The sequence below is a fragment of the Oncorhynchus keta genome, chromosome 27 (assembly GCF_023373465.1).
Source record: "Oncorhynchus keta strain PuntledgeMale-10-30-2019 chromosome 27, Oket_V2, whole genome shotgun sequence".
In the NCBI taxonomy this organism is placed as follows: Eukaryota; Metazoa; Chordata; class Actinopteri; order Salmoniformes; family Salmonidae; genus Oncorhynchus; species Oncorhynchus keta.
Genome location: NC_068447.1, coordinates 29,590,909 through 29,606,776, shown reverse-complemented (window position 1 = coordinate 29,606,776; position 15,868 = coordinate 29,590,909). Strand labels below are relative to the sequence as shown.

General features: G+C 43.7%; 1 protein-coding gene across 4 annotated transcripts; it reads left to right on the top strand.

Moving 5' to 3' along the window:
• Positions 1-276: 276 nt before the first annotated feature.
• LOC118359740 (myelin transcription factor 1-like) lies at positions 277-15,632 on the top strand. 4 transcript variants are annotated; one of them, XM_052482120.1, is made up of 23 exons: positions 277-710; positions 4,011-4,105; positions 4,325-4,379; positions 4,541-4,571; positions 4,822-4,887; positions 5,404-5,636; positions 5,810-6,874; positions 6,986-7,105; positions 7,221-7,311; positions 7,417-7,542; positions 7,847-8,061; positions 10,238-10,446; positions 10,843-11,061; positions 11,379-11,533; positions 11,756-11,818; positions 12,131-12,199; positions 12,632-12,694; positions 12,810-12,893; positions 13,060-13,284; positions 13,582-13,673; positions 13,906-14,009; positions 14,170-14,313; positions 14,457-15,632. In XM_052482120.1, exons 3-23 carry the CDS (start codon positions 4,325-4,327, stop codon positions 14,595-14,597), a joined length of 3,570 nt encoding a protein of 1,189 aa, XP_052338080.1. In that variant the 5' UTR covers positions 277-710; positions 4,011-4,105; the 3' UTR covers positions 14,598-15,632. The 4 variants fall into 4 exon arrangements, with proteins under 4 accessions (XP_052338080.1, XP_035594302.1, XP_052338082.1 ...); XM_035738409.2 differs by having other exon boundaries at positions 281-710; positions 14,454-15,632; XM_052482121.1 differs by having other exon boundaries at positions 323-710; positions 4,825-4,887; positions 14,454-15,632.
• The last annotated feature ends 236 nt before the right edge of the window (positions 15,633-15,868 follow it).

Here is a 15,868-nt window from a genome sequence, read left to right as displayed (position 1 = left end):
TGAAGGAATTTAAATCGGTGTGAATTGGAAAATTGTTTATATTTAGCTCTGAGAGTAGTTACCACATCTATAAGGACCAACGTTATAGTATGTTTATGGACCGGCGTTTTAGCAGAGCGCTCTAGCTACTGTCCATGGTGCTGAAACTAAGGCACGCACCACCCGGGCTACTGAAATCTTCAAAATATTTTTACGGTGCTTAGATTGACCTTGATACTGATGCTGATGGAGGGTGTAGACTACAACAAATTATGATTGATGCAGCAGCATGATAACTGATCTAAAAAAAATACCGGAGTACCCGAAGCCACCTCTTAGATTGTGGGCTTTGCTATGTTGTGGGCTTTGCTATGGTGATGTCAGAGCATGGGGGGAGGGGTGAACAATGACCCATGAGCGAAAGGTAAGGCAATATTACGTAGGCCTGTTCTCGCTGACAAAGGCAAATGAAGCCATGTTTTTTTGCTTATGGATTTTGGAGTAGGCTATTCTAGATTTAAAGTTGGAGTAATGCCGCTTTTGTAAACTGAAGACTGGTGGAAGAGCACTGAGCTCCGGATTATGTTTGATGTCTCTAACGGTCAATGAAAGAGTTGCGGGGATATTGTGGAGGTAGTATTCAACGCTGAGAAGAAGTTGTTGAAATAGGATTCAGGAGGCCCGCCTTACCTACTTGAAAACAACGAAGCAACCAGAGCCATTCAATAATGGTATTTATAATCATATTATGGTTTCCAATTCTGTAGTATAGTTAAATGCGTGTGTTCCTCAAATGTATTTGAAATCAGATTGTAAACATATTTATTATCTTTTCGCGAACATCCATTGCTGTTGGTTTCTATCGCCTAATGGATCTTAATTCTTAAAGATGCAGCCTCTTTAGGATGCTAATTCATATAGAACATAATTGTATCTTATTTCACACAACCTTCAGTACTATAGATGTATGGCATGAACAAACTGAACACACAGTTCTGTTTTGGTAATCCAAAAGTAATCCAAACGGCCAGAGAATGTCATTTCGGACGAATGACGAACTCTTTTGATAGTCCCCTTTAAAAAAACGTTGATCGTTTTGATATGAGTTTCAGATAAGCTATATTGTTCACAGTTTGTAAAAACATTAATGTGAGATTTGTATCGGACTTCGTGTTGCTTAGGGTTTCTGAAACTTCGAGAAAAGAGGCATATAGATCTTATGTTGATAAGTTTGAAAGCTGCAGGCCTATTGTGTGGCATTGTACATAGCCATGTAATTGTATTTTATGGTTTATCCTTTCTTTCCATTACGAAGAGCCTATAGAAAAGTAGACTACCGGGGTGATAATATAAAATATTATTTTAACCACTAGGCATATTTGTTTCGGTTTAGGGTTCTATTGTGAAAGTCATTTTGTGTTTTTGCAATCCGGAGAGGCATATGCCTTTATACGTGCAATGTAGCCTACTTTTCTTGTTCTTATCTCGTGTATGTTTTTTGTCTTTATATTTATGTGTGTGGATGTTCAATCGATGATCAAGGCCTAAACCGGCATGTTATTTGGTTACAAAGTGGCTTTGCAATGGGCCTACTGCTGCTTTGCCTGTGCTATTTGCCTGTGCTTTCCTACTCGGCTCGCAGGGGGTCGTGTTTGTAGTCAATGACTGTAAAATGTGTCAGTAGGAAACTGGGGGAGGTGGAGCTACATATCCGAGAGCCGATGATCATGTGCCCCTCAAATGTCACCATCTCCCGGGGCTATGTGCGCTAAGAGTGCCATTACAACGACCTTATTATTATAATAGCACTAGAAAAACACACCCAAACTTGATATTTGAAGGCTCTCTCACTAAAGCAAGACGGATTAACATGAAGACCTTGTGTCATAGCGGAGTGTGTGAGGTCGTGTTAGCAGCACCATGGACAGCACCGTGGTGTTTTTGTGCAAGGCCGATAAACAAAGCCACGAAGCCATTTTCTTTCTCTTTAAACACATATTCATAAATCATTTAAATGTATTCAAATGTACCCTACTCTAGGCCTTTAGGTCTAATTCCATTATGTGCAAGAGAGATGGAAAATAGGCTAACATGGTCGAGGAGGAGGCTTTGGGTAGGCTAGTTGCATTTCTGTTGTAAATGCAGTTTAATATTTTAGTATATACTGATTAACTGTCTGGTTCATTAAAGGCTATTCCTCAAACAATATAATCACCACCGGTTATAATGTCCAACTATATAGGCCAAGTAGGCCTAATCATAAGTATGCCTAAAATGCTATATGATACATATTTGTTTGCACATTGCTGCATGTTTAACGCAACATAATCTTGGAACAGTGTAATGTCATTGATTTAACAGCGCTAGTGATAGCACATGGGCAGGCCTTCTGTACTTTTCGGCCTACTGTATTGTTCTCTTATATTTCTCTGGGAGAATCCCAACCACACAGCCCTATTGTGTATGGGGAGCTTGTTGTGTTTGCAATAACAGTCATGGTTATTTATCACCCTGTTATCAACCATCAACCATTTTTACCTGTAGCTCTGTCCAGATTGAACATGTGATGATTTTCTAGGGGTGCCCTTCAAGGATCGTTTTGTGTTTAATCTTTTTAGAACATTTTGTACACAAATAATAAGAACAACGAATAAGAACACCAACAATTAATATTACATTATGTCATGGAATGAAATTGCCATACACGAAAAAAATAAAGCATGTCACACAGTATTCCTAATAGGTTAGGAAGGAAGGTTAGGTTAGGAAGTCACCAGTATAGGCCTGTCTAAGTATGTACACAATATATACAAAAGTATGTGGATACCCCTTCAAATTAGTGGATTCTTCTATTTCAGCCACACCGGTTGCTGACAGGTGTATAAAATCTAGCACACAGCCATGCAATCTCCATAGACAAACACTGGCAGTAGAATGGCCTTACTTAGGAGCTCAGTGACTTTCAATGTGGCATTGTCATAGGATGCCACCTTTCTAACAAGTCAGTTCGTCAAATATCTGCCCTGCTATAGCTGACCGGTCAACTATAAGTGCTGTTATTGTGAAGTGGAAACATCTAGGAGCAACAACGGCTCAGCCACGAAGTGGTAGGCCACACAAGCTCACTGAATGGGACCACCGAGCGCTGAAGCGTGAAGCGCTTAAAATCCTCTTGTCCTCTGTTGCAACACTCACTCTCTTGTTCCAAACTTCTTCTGGAAGCAACGTCAGCACAATAATTGTTTGTCAGGAGCTTCATGAAATGGGTTTCCATGGCCGAGCAGCCGCACACAAGCCTAAGATCACTATGCTCAATGCCAATCATCGGCTGGAGTGCGGTAAAGCTTGCCACCATTGGACTCTGGAGCAGTGGAAATGCATTCTCTGGAGTGATTAATCACGCTTCACCATCTGGCTGTCCAGTGGACGAATCTTGGTTTGGTGGAGAGAACGCTACCTGCCCGAATGCATAGTGCCAACTGTAAAGTTTGGTGGAAGAGGAATAATCGTCTGGGGCTTTTTTTCATAGTTCAGGCTAGGCCCCTTAGTTACAAGAAAGGGACATCTTAATGCTACACCATACAATGACATTCTAGACAATTCTATGCTTCCAAGTTTGTGACAACAGTTTGGGGAAGGCCCTTTCCTGTTTCAGCATGACAATGTCCCCATGCACAAAGCGAGGTCAATACAGAAATGGTTTGTCGAGATCGGTGTGGAAGAACTTGACTGGCCTGCACAGAGCCCTGACCTCAACCCCATTAAACACCTTTGGGATGAATTGGAACACCGACTGCAAGCCAGGCCTAATCGCCCAACATCAGTGCCTGACCTCACTAATGCTTTTGTGGCTGAATGGAAACAAGTCCCCACAGCAATGTTCCAATATCTAGGCCTCTGTGCGGCCCTCCATTGAATTTCGAAATCCCGATGGGCCTCTCGAGCCAAAAGGTTTGCCCAACCCTGATGTACGCTGTATGCTGTTGTTGTATAACCTTGACTGTGTGTCCTATGTCTCTCCTCTCCAATAGAACATGAGTTCAGAGGGCAGCTGCTGAACCAGAGGTGGACGCGAGGAGACAGAATAAGCAGATTCTGTGAGACCAAGAGGAGCCTTCGAATCAAAGTGAGAAGCTGTGTGTGTGTGTGTGTGTGTGTGTGTGTGTGTGTGTGTGTGTGTGTGTGTGTGTGTGTGTGTGTGTGTGTGTGTGTGTGTGTGTGTGTGTGTGTGTGTGTGTGTGTGTGTGTGTGTGTGTGTGTGTGTGTGTGTGTGTGTGTGTGTGTGTGAAAAAGAGAAAGAGAGACAGATAGTAAGTGCAGTGTCATGACACTCTGTGTGTTTCAGATGAGTCAGGACACAGCAGAAACGAGAACCCGGACCCGCTCAAAAGGCATCAGAGGTGAGCTGGGGCCAAACACACATGCACGTACAGTAGGCACGCACGCAGCCACCGCACGCAGCCATACATTCACACACACTAATTGAAACGGCTTCCTTTGTTGTGTATTTAGGATAGGTGTGTGTCTTATGATGTTCTCTCTCTGTCTTTTTATTCCCCAGTACCCGTTGAACTCGTGGGAGCAGAGTTAAGGTGAGATAATAGTTTTTTTTCTGCTACTGTATTGAATCCAGCCACACAGTTGTCTTATTACTGTATACATGTAGTCCTGAAAAATACAATATGGCTTTAGACTGGTTGGGTGCACTAAAACCAGAGCATGCAGAAATTCAGAGCAAATAAACTAGGCTGGTGATGAACTGAAAAGCACATACAAAGTTTGAACGTATTCATTGTGCAAAATGAATAAAACAAATGTTTGTTTTCTGTTTGTATCACCAAGTAGCTGCCCCACTCCCGGGTGCGATGGTTCAGGCCATGTCATTGGGAGATATTCACGACACAGAAGGTATGATATACTAACTTGACTAACCACCACCAACTCTGAGCTCTCAAGTTCCTCTGCTAACACCGTTTTTTAAATACAGATACTATTAAATTGAGAAAAAGCTCCATTAAAAATACCACATATAGTGGTATTAAGGGTAATTCGTTCTCCAGTTCTCCAGTGATTTTTTAACTTTACCTGTTGAAAAACAATATCCCATGTATAAATACAGTACATACACTAAAGGGTAAAAAAATATGTTTTGAGCAAAATAGTGTTTTTTAGACAACTGCAAACTTCAAGGAGTAGGGCATTGGTCTGATGGTGACTTTGTGATGTCATCAGCCACCCTCCTTGCTCAAGGAACAGTAGAGAACCAAAGAGGAAAGGCTCCTCCCCCCACTTGCGACCATGTCATGAGGATACGTGGACCATCTATTGAGATGTGCCTTTTGTTAAGTAAATCAGGTGTTAAATGAGATGAAAAGGAGACTGGAGTAAGACTTTAACACCCATCTCCTCACCTTGCACCCATAGCATTCTTGGATGCCCAATAGTGAAGAAGAGGAAACTTGTGGAGGCAGAAGAGAATCAACCCGCCCCCAAGAAAAAGACCCTGCCCCTGAAGTTGGCCATGGACGAGGGCTTCAACATAGCAGACAGTGACGCCGCCAGTGAGGCAGAGCATAAGGAGGGGGAGGAGTCAGAGGAGGAGGAGCAGAAAGAGAAGGAAAATAGCAAAATGCCAAACCCAGCCATGTCCATGAAAGGTGAGTCAAGAGAAGACCAGAATCCAAGGAACATATCACATTTATCATGGATTGCTATTGGCTATTGCAGTGGTACAGATTGATAATGATACTAAAGTAAGTATTGATGGAAAGACAAATACAGGGAGAGCTCATTATTTAGCAATAACCTATCAACTCTGCACTGTACACAGCCGATTGCTCACAGGTGATACCCGAAGACACCGAAAAAGAGACATCTGTCGAGTCCGACACCATAGCTGCACCTGAAGCAGGGACTTCGCACAAGGACACAGCCACCACAACCCAACAGCAAGCTTCCACAGAGGAAGAAGCAGAGGCAGAGGCAGACAGACACAAAGAGGAGATGCAAGTAGTGGCAGAGATACAGGCCGCTGAGGAGGAGGAGGAGGAAGATGAGGATACAGTTGATGCACACAGAACAATAGAGCATCCCAAAGGCGACAATGAAACAGGGAGAGCAGAGAGTGAGGAGAAGCAAAAGGAGGAGGTAGGAGAGGAGGAGGAGGAGGAGGGAGGAGGGGAGGAAGAGAAAGAGGAGGAGAGGCAATTTGTGAGTCAGGAGATCTCAGATCACCAGTATTCCAGTGGCGACTATAGCAGGCATCCGGCAAAAGAGGAGGGAGATGAGGAAGAAGAGAAGAAGGGAGAGGAAAAGGAGGAGGAGGAGGAAGAGAAGGAGGAGGTGGAAGAGGAGGAAGAGGAGGTAGAGGAAGAAAAGGAGGAAGAGGAGGATGAGGTGGTCTACATGGAGCCTGCCATCCCTCTTGCCCCTAGTACTCCTGCTCAGGAATGTGAGGATACAGAAGTGGCAGCGGGGGAGGTAAAGATTGGTTCCCCGTTGACTGAAGAGGAGGAAGAGGAGGAGGAAGAAGAGGAGGAGGAAGAAGAGGAGGAAACAGAAGCAGGGGAGGTGGAAGAAGAGGACCACGACTCTCACAAAGCCCCACCTACCACAGTGGTCATTGAGATACGATCTGAGGAAGAGGAGGAGGAAGAGGAGGAAGAAGATGACTGTCTCTCACAGGGTTCGGGTGTGACAGATGACTCAGAGACCTGGGATATGACCCGGGGGAATTTGGGACTGCTGGAGCAAGCCATCGCCCTGAAGGCCGAGCAGGTGAGAGGGCCGCATGTCGACCAACAGTCTCCAGAGCACCAGCACTACCACAGCCCCGATGACAGGGCCAGCAAAGCCATGGACCAAGCCATGCGACACAGAGGACACCACAGCAAAGGTAGGACAGTTTATGCTTTATCAGGATATCTTTTAACCCGCCACAGAATCAAAATCATGTTCCAATTGTTAGGAATTTTGCTCACTCAACATCTCTCCCCTTCCTATCCAGAAAAGAAGGAGGTGAAATGCCCTACCCCTGGGTGTGATGGGACGGGCCATGTGACTGGGCTGTACCCCCACCACCGCAGTCTCTCTGGGTGCCCTCACAAAGATAGGATCCCACCTGAGAGTGAGTACTAGCAGAGCACTAACACTCTAATACCAAAGTTCTAACAGCGAAACATTACACATACTCCTTTGAACAATTGACACATTCTTATATCTCTCGGTCTATCTCTCCCTAGTACTGGCCATGCATGAGAACGTGCTGAAGTGTCCAACTCCAGGATGCATAGGCCAGGGTCACGTAAACAGCAATCGCAACACACACCGCAGGTATTATACTGTCCAACAATTACAACCTGACATTGACCTTCTATTTCCGGTGGAATTCTATGAGAAAATTTATACATTTTCACTATCTCTCTTTGTCCCTCTCAGTCTTTCCGGTTGTCCCATAGCAGCTGCAGAGAAACTCTCCAAGGGGGGCCATGTCACCCCCAGTCACCCCCAGCCTTCAGTCAGCGAGCCCCCAACTGGGAGCCCCCATTCAGACAGAGTTCTCAGGTGAGCCCTCTCTGGTCCCCCCTTTCTCCATATCTCCACTTACGACAATAGCTGTCCATCTGATGCATTTGACTAATATTTTACACCTTCTCTCTCTCTCTCTCTCTCTCTCTCTCTCTCTCTCTCTCTCTCTCTCTCTCTCTCTCTCTCTCTCTCTCTCTCTCTCTCTCTCTCTCTCTCTCTCTCTCTCTCTCTCTCTCTCTCTCTCTCTCTCTCTCTCTCTCTCTCTCTCTCTCTCTCTCTCTCTCTCTCTCTCTCTCTCTCTCTCTCTCTCTCTCTCTCTCTCTCTCTCTCTCTCTCTCAGACCTATGTGTTTTGTGAAGCAGCTGGAGATCCCTCAGTACGGCTACAGACCCAACATGGTGCCTGCCACACCCCGTGCCAACCTGGCCAAAGAGCTGGAGAAATATTCCAAGGTCTCCTTCGACTATGCAAGCTTCGACGTCCAGGTGTTTGGGAAGCCTTTGCTGGTTCCAAAGATACCCGCCACCAGTCAAACCTCACCCAAAGCCTTCAAATGTAAGATGATCTTGGCATTTGTTGAATTTCTGTTGGAAACAAAAATGACATAGTTGTTTCTACCCTGTAAGCATTCTATGGACAAGGTATCACAGCAATTCATACTCTGGTTTGTTTCCTTGGCACTGTTTCCACATTTGTGGCACCAATCTTATTCAAGTCATGAGACCGATATTAGCATTTATTTTATTTGATTTGTTTTATTTTTAAAAGTCTATATACAGCATGTGCAAATGAGGTAGGATAAGGGAGGTAAGGCAATAAATAGGCCATGGTGGCGAAGTGATTACAATATAGCAATTAAACACTGGAATGGTAGAATGTGCAGAAGATGAATGTGCAAGTAGAGATACTGGGGTGCAAAGGAGCAAGATAAATAAATAAATACAGTATGGGGAAGAGGTAGTTGGATGGGCTATTTACAGATGGTCTATGTACAGGTGCAGTGATCTGTGAGCTGCTCTGACAGCTGGTGCTTAAAGCTAGTGAGGGAGATAAGAGTCTCCAACTTCAGTGATTTTTGCAGTTCGTTCCAGTCATTGGCAGCAGAGAACTGGAAGGAGAGGCGGCCAAAGGAGGAATTGACTATGGGGTGACCAGTGAGATATACCTGCTGGAGCGCGTGCTACGAGTGGGTGCTGCTATGGTGACCAGTGAGCTGAGATAATGCGGGGCTTTACCTAGCAGAGACTTATAGATGACTTGGAGCCAGTGGGTTTGGCGACGAGTATGAAGCGAGGGCCAGCCAACGAGAGCGTACAGCTCACAGTGGTGGGTAGTATATACATTTACATTTAAGTCATTTAGCAGACGCTCTTATGGGGCTTTGGTGACAAAAGGGATGGCACTGTGATATTTGCTGAGTAGAGTGTTGGAGGCTATTTTGTAAATGACATTGCCAAAGTCAAGGATCGGTAGGATGGTCCTTTTTACAAGGGTATGTTTGGCAGCGTGAGTGAAAGAGGCTTTGTTGCGAAATAGGAAGCCGATTCTAGATTTAATTTTGGATTGGAGATGTTTAATGTGAGTCTGGAAGGAGAGTTTACAGTTTAACCACACACCTAGGTATTTGTAGTTGTCCACATATTCTAAGTCAGAACCATCCAGAGTAGTGATGCTGGATGGGCGGGCGGGTGCAGGCAGCGATCGGTTGAAGAGCATGATTTAGTTTTACTTGCATTTAAGAGCAGTTGGAGGCCACGGAAGGAGAGTTGTATGGCATTGAAGCTCGTCTGGAGGTTAGTTAACACAGTGTCCAAAGAAGGGCCAGAAGTATACAGAATGGTGTCGTCTGCGTAGAGGTGGATCAGAGAATCACCAGCAGCAAGAGCGACATCATTGGTGTATACAGAGAAGAGAGTCGGCCCGAGAATTGAACCCTGTGGCACCCCCATTGAGACTGTCAGAGGTCCGGAGAACAGGCCCTCCGATTTGACACACTGAACTCTATCAGAGAAGTAGTTGGTGAACCAGGCGAGGCAATCATTTGAGAATCCAAGCCTGTTGTATCTGCCAATAAGAATGTTGTAATCGACAGAGTCGAAAGCTTTAGCCAGGTCAATGAATACGGCTGCACAGTAATGTCTCTTATCGATGGCGGTTATGATATCGTTTAGGACCTTGAGCGTGGCTGAGGTGCACCCATGACCAGCTCTGAAACCAGATTGCATAGCGGAGAAGGTACGGTGGGATTCAAAATGGTTGGTAATCTGTTTGAAGATCTTAGAAAGGCAGGGTAGGATAGATATAGGTCTGTAGCTGTTTGGGTGTAGAGTATCTCCCCCAATTGATTTTGAAGCTCAACAAAGTCACTTATAGATGAGTTGAACATGATGCATGAAAAATGCAAACATAAGTCTCATGACTTCCTTAAACGTTAGCATGTGAAAACAGTACCAGGGAAACTAAACTATGGCATTTATTGCTGTCTTACCTTGCCCATAGACTGCTTACAGGGTAAGGAAACAAATGTAATTTTGTCATTTGGGTGAACTGTCCCTTTAACTAACAAAACATAACTTTTTCGTTTCACATCAGTATTCATGAGAGAAATTGGTTGGTAGTCTAGGATCACGACCCTGCTGGTTTTAGGAGAACTGTAATTGCGGCTTGGTGCGTGTTATACTGTGAAGGTAAATTCTCATTTGCACACACCCACCCTCTCTCTCCTCTACAGCTAAACCATTCCCTAAGGCCACGTCCCCGGGCCATAGCTTCTCGGGAGGATATGCAAAGAGCAGCTCCTCCTCGTCCTCCAGTGGCTACGATTACACCCATGATGCCGAGGCTGCTCACATGGCTGCCACTGCCATTCTGAACCTGTCCACACGCTGCTGGGAGAGTCCAGAGAACCTTCGCACCAAACAGCAGGACCCAGCTGGCAAGGTAGGCCTCTCTGCTACCCAGCTCAGCCCAGCCTAGCCTGTTGGTGGTTGACTTTATAAAGAATATATTCTTCCCTCTTGAAATGATTTATTAGACACACTGCATTACTACCCACACACGCACACACACACACACACACCTATACACACACACACCTATACACACACACACACCTATACACACACCTATACACACACCTACACACACACACACACACACACACACACACACACACACACACACACACACACACACACACACACACACACACACACACACACACACACACACACACACACACACACACACACACACACACACACACACACACACACACACACACACACACACACACACACACACACACACACACTAACATAGTCCTTGTACCTTCAGGACATAGATATTGAAGTGGATGAGAATGGGACGCTGGACCTGAGCATGAAGAAGCCCATCAAGATGGAAGGGATGCAATCACCAGACCCCTGCTCTTCCTCCTCCTCGCAGCACCCGGGAGACGTTCCCTCGCCCCAGGGCCACCTACAGGAGGAATTGGAGGGGCCTCTGGACTTCACTAAGCCAAACTGTCCCAAAGAGAAGGAGGAACAGGATGAGGTAACTGCTTTATGCCAAGTCTGCGACTAACACCAAACCATTGGAATTATGATCATGTAATAGTCTTGAGAGAGGTTAGTGTGTGTTCTAGCCTCAGCTTCCAGTGATACACGAGAATTGGAAATATGGCAAGGTGAGACTTGTGTGATTATGTTCTGATTGCATGATTTTTTTTATACTGGAGCTGTCATCTTTGCCAGATGTACTTTGTAAAATACCTTTTTTCCTTAATGGGACATCCTGGTTTGAATAAAGGGTGGATTAAATGATAAACTATAATCTCCATCCTTACCTGTGTTTGTTTGACCTTCTGCCAGATGGACTATGTGGCCCACTCCTACACCTCCTCTGACGCAGAAGATGATGACATCACCCAGGAGAGCATGGAGGACAAGAAGTACCCAGGCGAGGTCACCACGTCCAGCTTCAAGGTCCAGTTCTCACCCAAAGACTGCAAAAAAGAGGTTCTACTGTAAGAATACTCTAAAATAACTTCAATCCAGCATTCATAACAACGTTATAAGTAAAAAATAACCTACATTTGAATTATCTATGTCTCTCTACCTAGTACTCTAATATCAAGTCTGACACATCACCATTATACAGAATTCAGTTCAAAGTAGTACTGCCATCCAACCTCATGTTTTTGAACGAATTCATTAATGAATTTCTAATCATTCCCAATTATCTCCAGATGTCCCACCCCAGGTTGTGATGGCAGTGGGCACATCACTGGTAACTACGCTTCACATCGGAGGTATGACACAGCCCTACTCCCCTGCATTACAACCAATGCAGTCGGTAGCGCTGATTCACATTGTACGTCTTACAGCTGCATTCATAGTGTTTTTCAGCACTGACACTGAATGTTAACTAATCTACACATCTGTATAAAAAATTGTGAACTTTCAATAGTTACTATACTCTATTGCTCTTATCATGTGCTACTATGAGTCCTGTAAACAATATTCATTGTTATGATTGTGATCGAGATCTTTCCTTTATTCTGCCCTTATTAAATTACTACACAATATACTCTGTCTATATATATATTTTCCATATCTTCTAGTCTGTCAGGCTGTCCTCTTGCTGATAAGTCTCTTCGGACCCTCATGGCTGCCCACTCTGCTGAACTGAAGTATGTCTGTGCTTGTATTACCCCTTCCTTCCTTCTTTCTGACCCAGGCATGTGTGCAGGCAATGGTTCCAGTTCAGCTCCAACACACCTAAAAACTTAATTGTTGTCTGACATCAAGGATTTTAATTAGGTGTGTTAGTGCTGGGCTGGAATAAAAACCTTCACACACTGCGGACCTCCTTGACCAGAGTTTCCTATCCCTGTTCTAACCCTACTTTATACTGACATGACTGAACCCTTTGTATTGTCACTACAATGTGCGGGGATGTGTTTTCCCTCTTCTGCGATCTGTATCAAACAAATTATATCCCATAGAGAAAGTGTTAGCTATTTTTATGACAAAGCGCTTTCATATCATCTCTACATTTGCAACAAATATGAATATCACATGCAGTGCTATGCTGACCTGACTTCTCTCTGGTTGACTCCCAGGTGTCCGACCCCTGAATGCGATGGATCAGGTCACATCACTGGAAACTACGCCTCCCATAGAAGGTATGCACAGATCATTTATTGCTTTTGTTTAAAAAAAAATGTAATCCTAGAAAATCCAACTGGAGGATAATCTAAAAAAGGACTTTATTCAAAATTCTCTCTACGTCTCTGTCAGTTTGTCTGGATGCCCCCGTGCTAAGAAAGGTGCCGTCAAGACAACACCCACCAAGGATGACAAGGAAGACCCTGAGCTTTTAAGGTTGGTCCACGACAAACCATTCCTTTTCTTTACCATCCACACAACAGACCACCCTTTATTCGGGCCTCGAGTTATCAAACTATTACTGATTGCTTTCCTCTCTCTCTCTCTTTCTATCCTTTCCCCTCTTCTTCCCTGTCGTCCCTGGATTTCCCCCCTCCATTAGTAGATGCCCGGTGCCCGGCTGTGACAGCCTGGGCCACATCAGTGGGAAGTATGCCACCCACCGTAGTGCCTATGGGTGCCCGCTGGCAGCACGGCGTCAGAAGGAGGGGCTCCTCAACGGTTCTCCTTTCTCCTGGAAGGCCTTCAAGACGGAGGGCCCCATCTGTCCCACCCCCGGCTGTGATGGATCAGGACACGCCAACGGCAGCTTCCTCACACACCGCAGGTATTACACTCAATCAAATCCAATTGTTTTTTGGCGGGGTTCGTGCAAACACTTTACACAAAGCTGGGCCTAAACCTGAAATATAATTAACCTATTATAGGTTATTATTGAGTTTGTTTATTTTATGATTTAATTTCATTCGATAGATTTTTACATCTAGTCAGGTTTTTAAAGCACAGCAAAACATATTGGACAAAAAACTGATTGGCATATTAAAATGAACTAAACTAACTGGCCCTATTCTAGCAGTGCTCCATCACTAGCCTCATCTCTCTTTTCCTCTTCTGTTGCTCCTAGTCTCTCTGGTTGTCCCAGAGCCTCCGCCAATAAGAAGAGAACCAGGTTCCCTGGAGACGAGTACATTACAGCAAATTTCAAGGCCAGCGATGGTAAGTCTGGGGATATACAGTACCTTAAATGTTTCATCTGACAGTTTCTGCATAACAGGGAAAATCGTCATTTCCACTTAACTCAAATTTTCACTTAGTCATGCATTGATTTCAGTGGAAGTTAGGATTTGGGTCAAGTCAACAATACATCAGTAAAACGGGATGATCTTCAATTATGTTTGACTGTTTCTAGTTGTTTTATTGGTTGTTACTGGTTGCTTAATTTCCCCAGTTCTGGATAATGATGAAGATATCAAGCAGCTGAACAAAGAGATCGGGGAACTGAGTGAGTCCAACTCAGAGATGGAGGATGATATGATGAACCTGCACACACAGGTGAGTCTGACACTTGTTAACAATACCCACTAAATACTGTCCCGACCATACATTCCTAATTCAATTCAAAATCAAAAACAGATTGTATAAAAAGTGTTTCTGACTGGTTTGTGGCTGACTGAAGAACTGTGGTTGATTGATTGGTGGTTCTCTGCTCCAGATCTCATCCATGGAGAAGAACCTGAAGAGTATGGAGGAGGAAAACAAGCAGATTGAGGAGAGGAACGATGCCCTGTACATTGAGCTGTCTGGCCTGAGCCAAGCTCTGATCCGCAGCCTGTCCAACATCCGGCTGCCACACATGGTGAGTTACACATAGGGATGGATCACTCAGAGCATGCATGCACTCACGCACACTCACATACTCTCCACAAATGCAACGGCACTCGCTTACAAATTAACGCATACAACTTGTCTTTAAAGCATTACTTGTGTTTACTTCAGCAGGAACCTATGTCGGACCAGAACTTCGATAATTACGTGGACACCTTGACCCATATGTTCTCCAATAAAGATTGCTACCAAAACCCGGAGAACCGCGCTCTGTTGGAGTCCATCAACCAAGCAGTAAAAGGCATCGAAGTGTAGTCTCTAAAAGTGTGTTGAGACATAATGGAACATACGAAAGGGAGGTAGAAGAGGGTAGAGGAGGCAAGGTGACATGGTGTCTGGGTATACAAAACCCAACAACCATAAATAATCATCCCTTGCTTTTGGAATATATACTTGTTTTTTCTCTTATTTGTTTTTGAGAAAATATGTTGTCCATTTCATGTTGCTCCCCTCCCTGTTTGCATGAAGGTTAACAGGATCAATGGACACACAAGTGTTTTTTGTGCGCATTGAAGTAAACTGTGTTGGTGTGGGTGTTTGGGAAACTTACGAGGGGTATAATAAAAAAAGACATCCACTTTAATTGTACAGAACAGACTAAGAATGCAGTATACTGGCTCTAATACACCATCATAACATACGCTCCAAAATAGTGTACTTGTGTTCCAACCCTATTGAGTAATGTTGATAGTATTTATGGGCATAGATATTGCACTTCCAGGAATAGTTTGTGGTTTCATTATTATTGTTGTGTATGAATTTGAGTCTGTTTAATATATTATTTATTCATGTTGTGTTAATTTTGCTTATTTATTCAGCATTTATTTATTGACTTATTTATTTTTACAAAAAAAAAAGACACTGAAGACATTTTTAAACAGCAACTGAGAGGACTTGTTTATCCTCTGCATTGTTGAAAAAGAGGAAATATTTTAAAATATCAACTATAAATTGTTTTATATATCTTATTTATTTGAAATACTGGGATCTTTTTTAAGTGCAAATATTTTGTAACCGACAAGTTTTGATAATTTTTTAAAGAGTTAGATTTTTGTTTATATCATTTCTTTTATTTCCATAAAGTATTTTGAGACACCTTTGCAATGAACTAGGAAAAATATGATGAACGTATTTAATATTTATTTGATAATGAAGAACAAAGTGAATGGAGATGTTGATGTATATTTATTTTGTATTGTCTATGTCACGTGTTAGTGATGATGGCTGTGTATGGATTAGTCTTTGCCCATATGTTGATTTTGAAATAAAGGAAAACCTGTGCTAACATAACTAAGCATCATGGAATATTTCATGATGAATTGTAATTATTGTGAAAGTGTATGAATATTGTTTATGGCTACAGATATTTTGTTGACCCTTCAGAACCTAGAAATGGCAGTTGATATCAGCAAACAACCTATCGGCACCAGGATGGGAAAGCTTGTCATAGTGTTTGATGAGGCGAGTGATTGCGTTCTTCGGATCCAGCACTGCTGGGTGCACCGGTTCTGGTTCCAGAGTCTCAG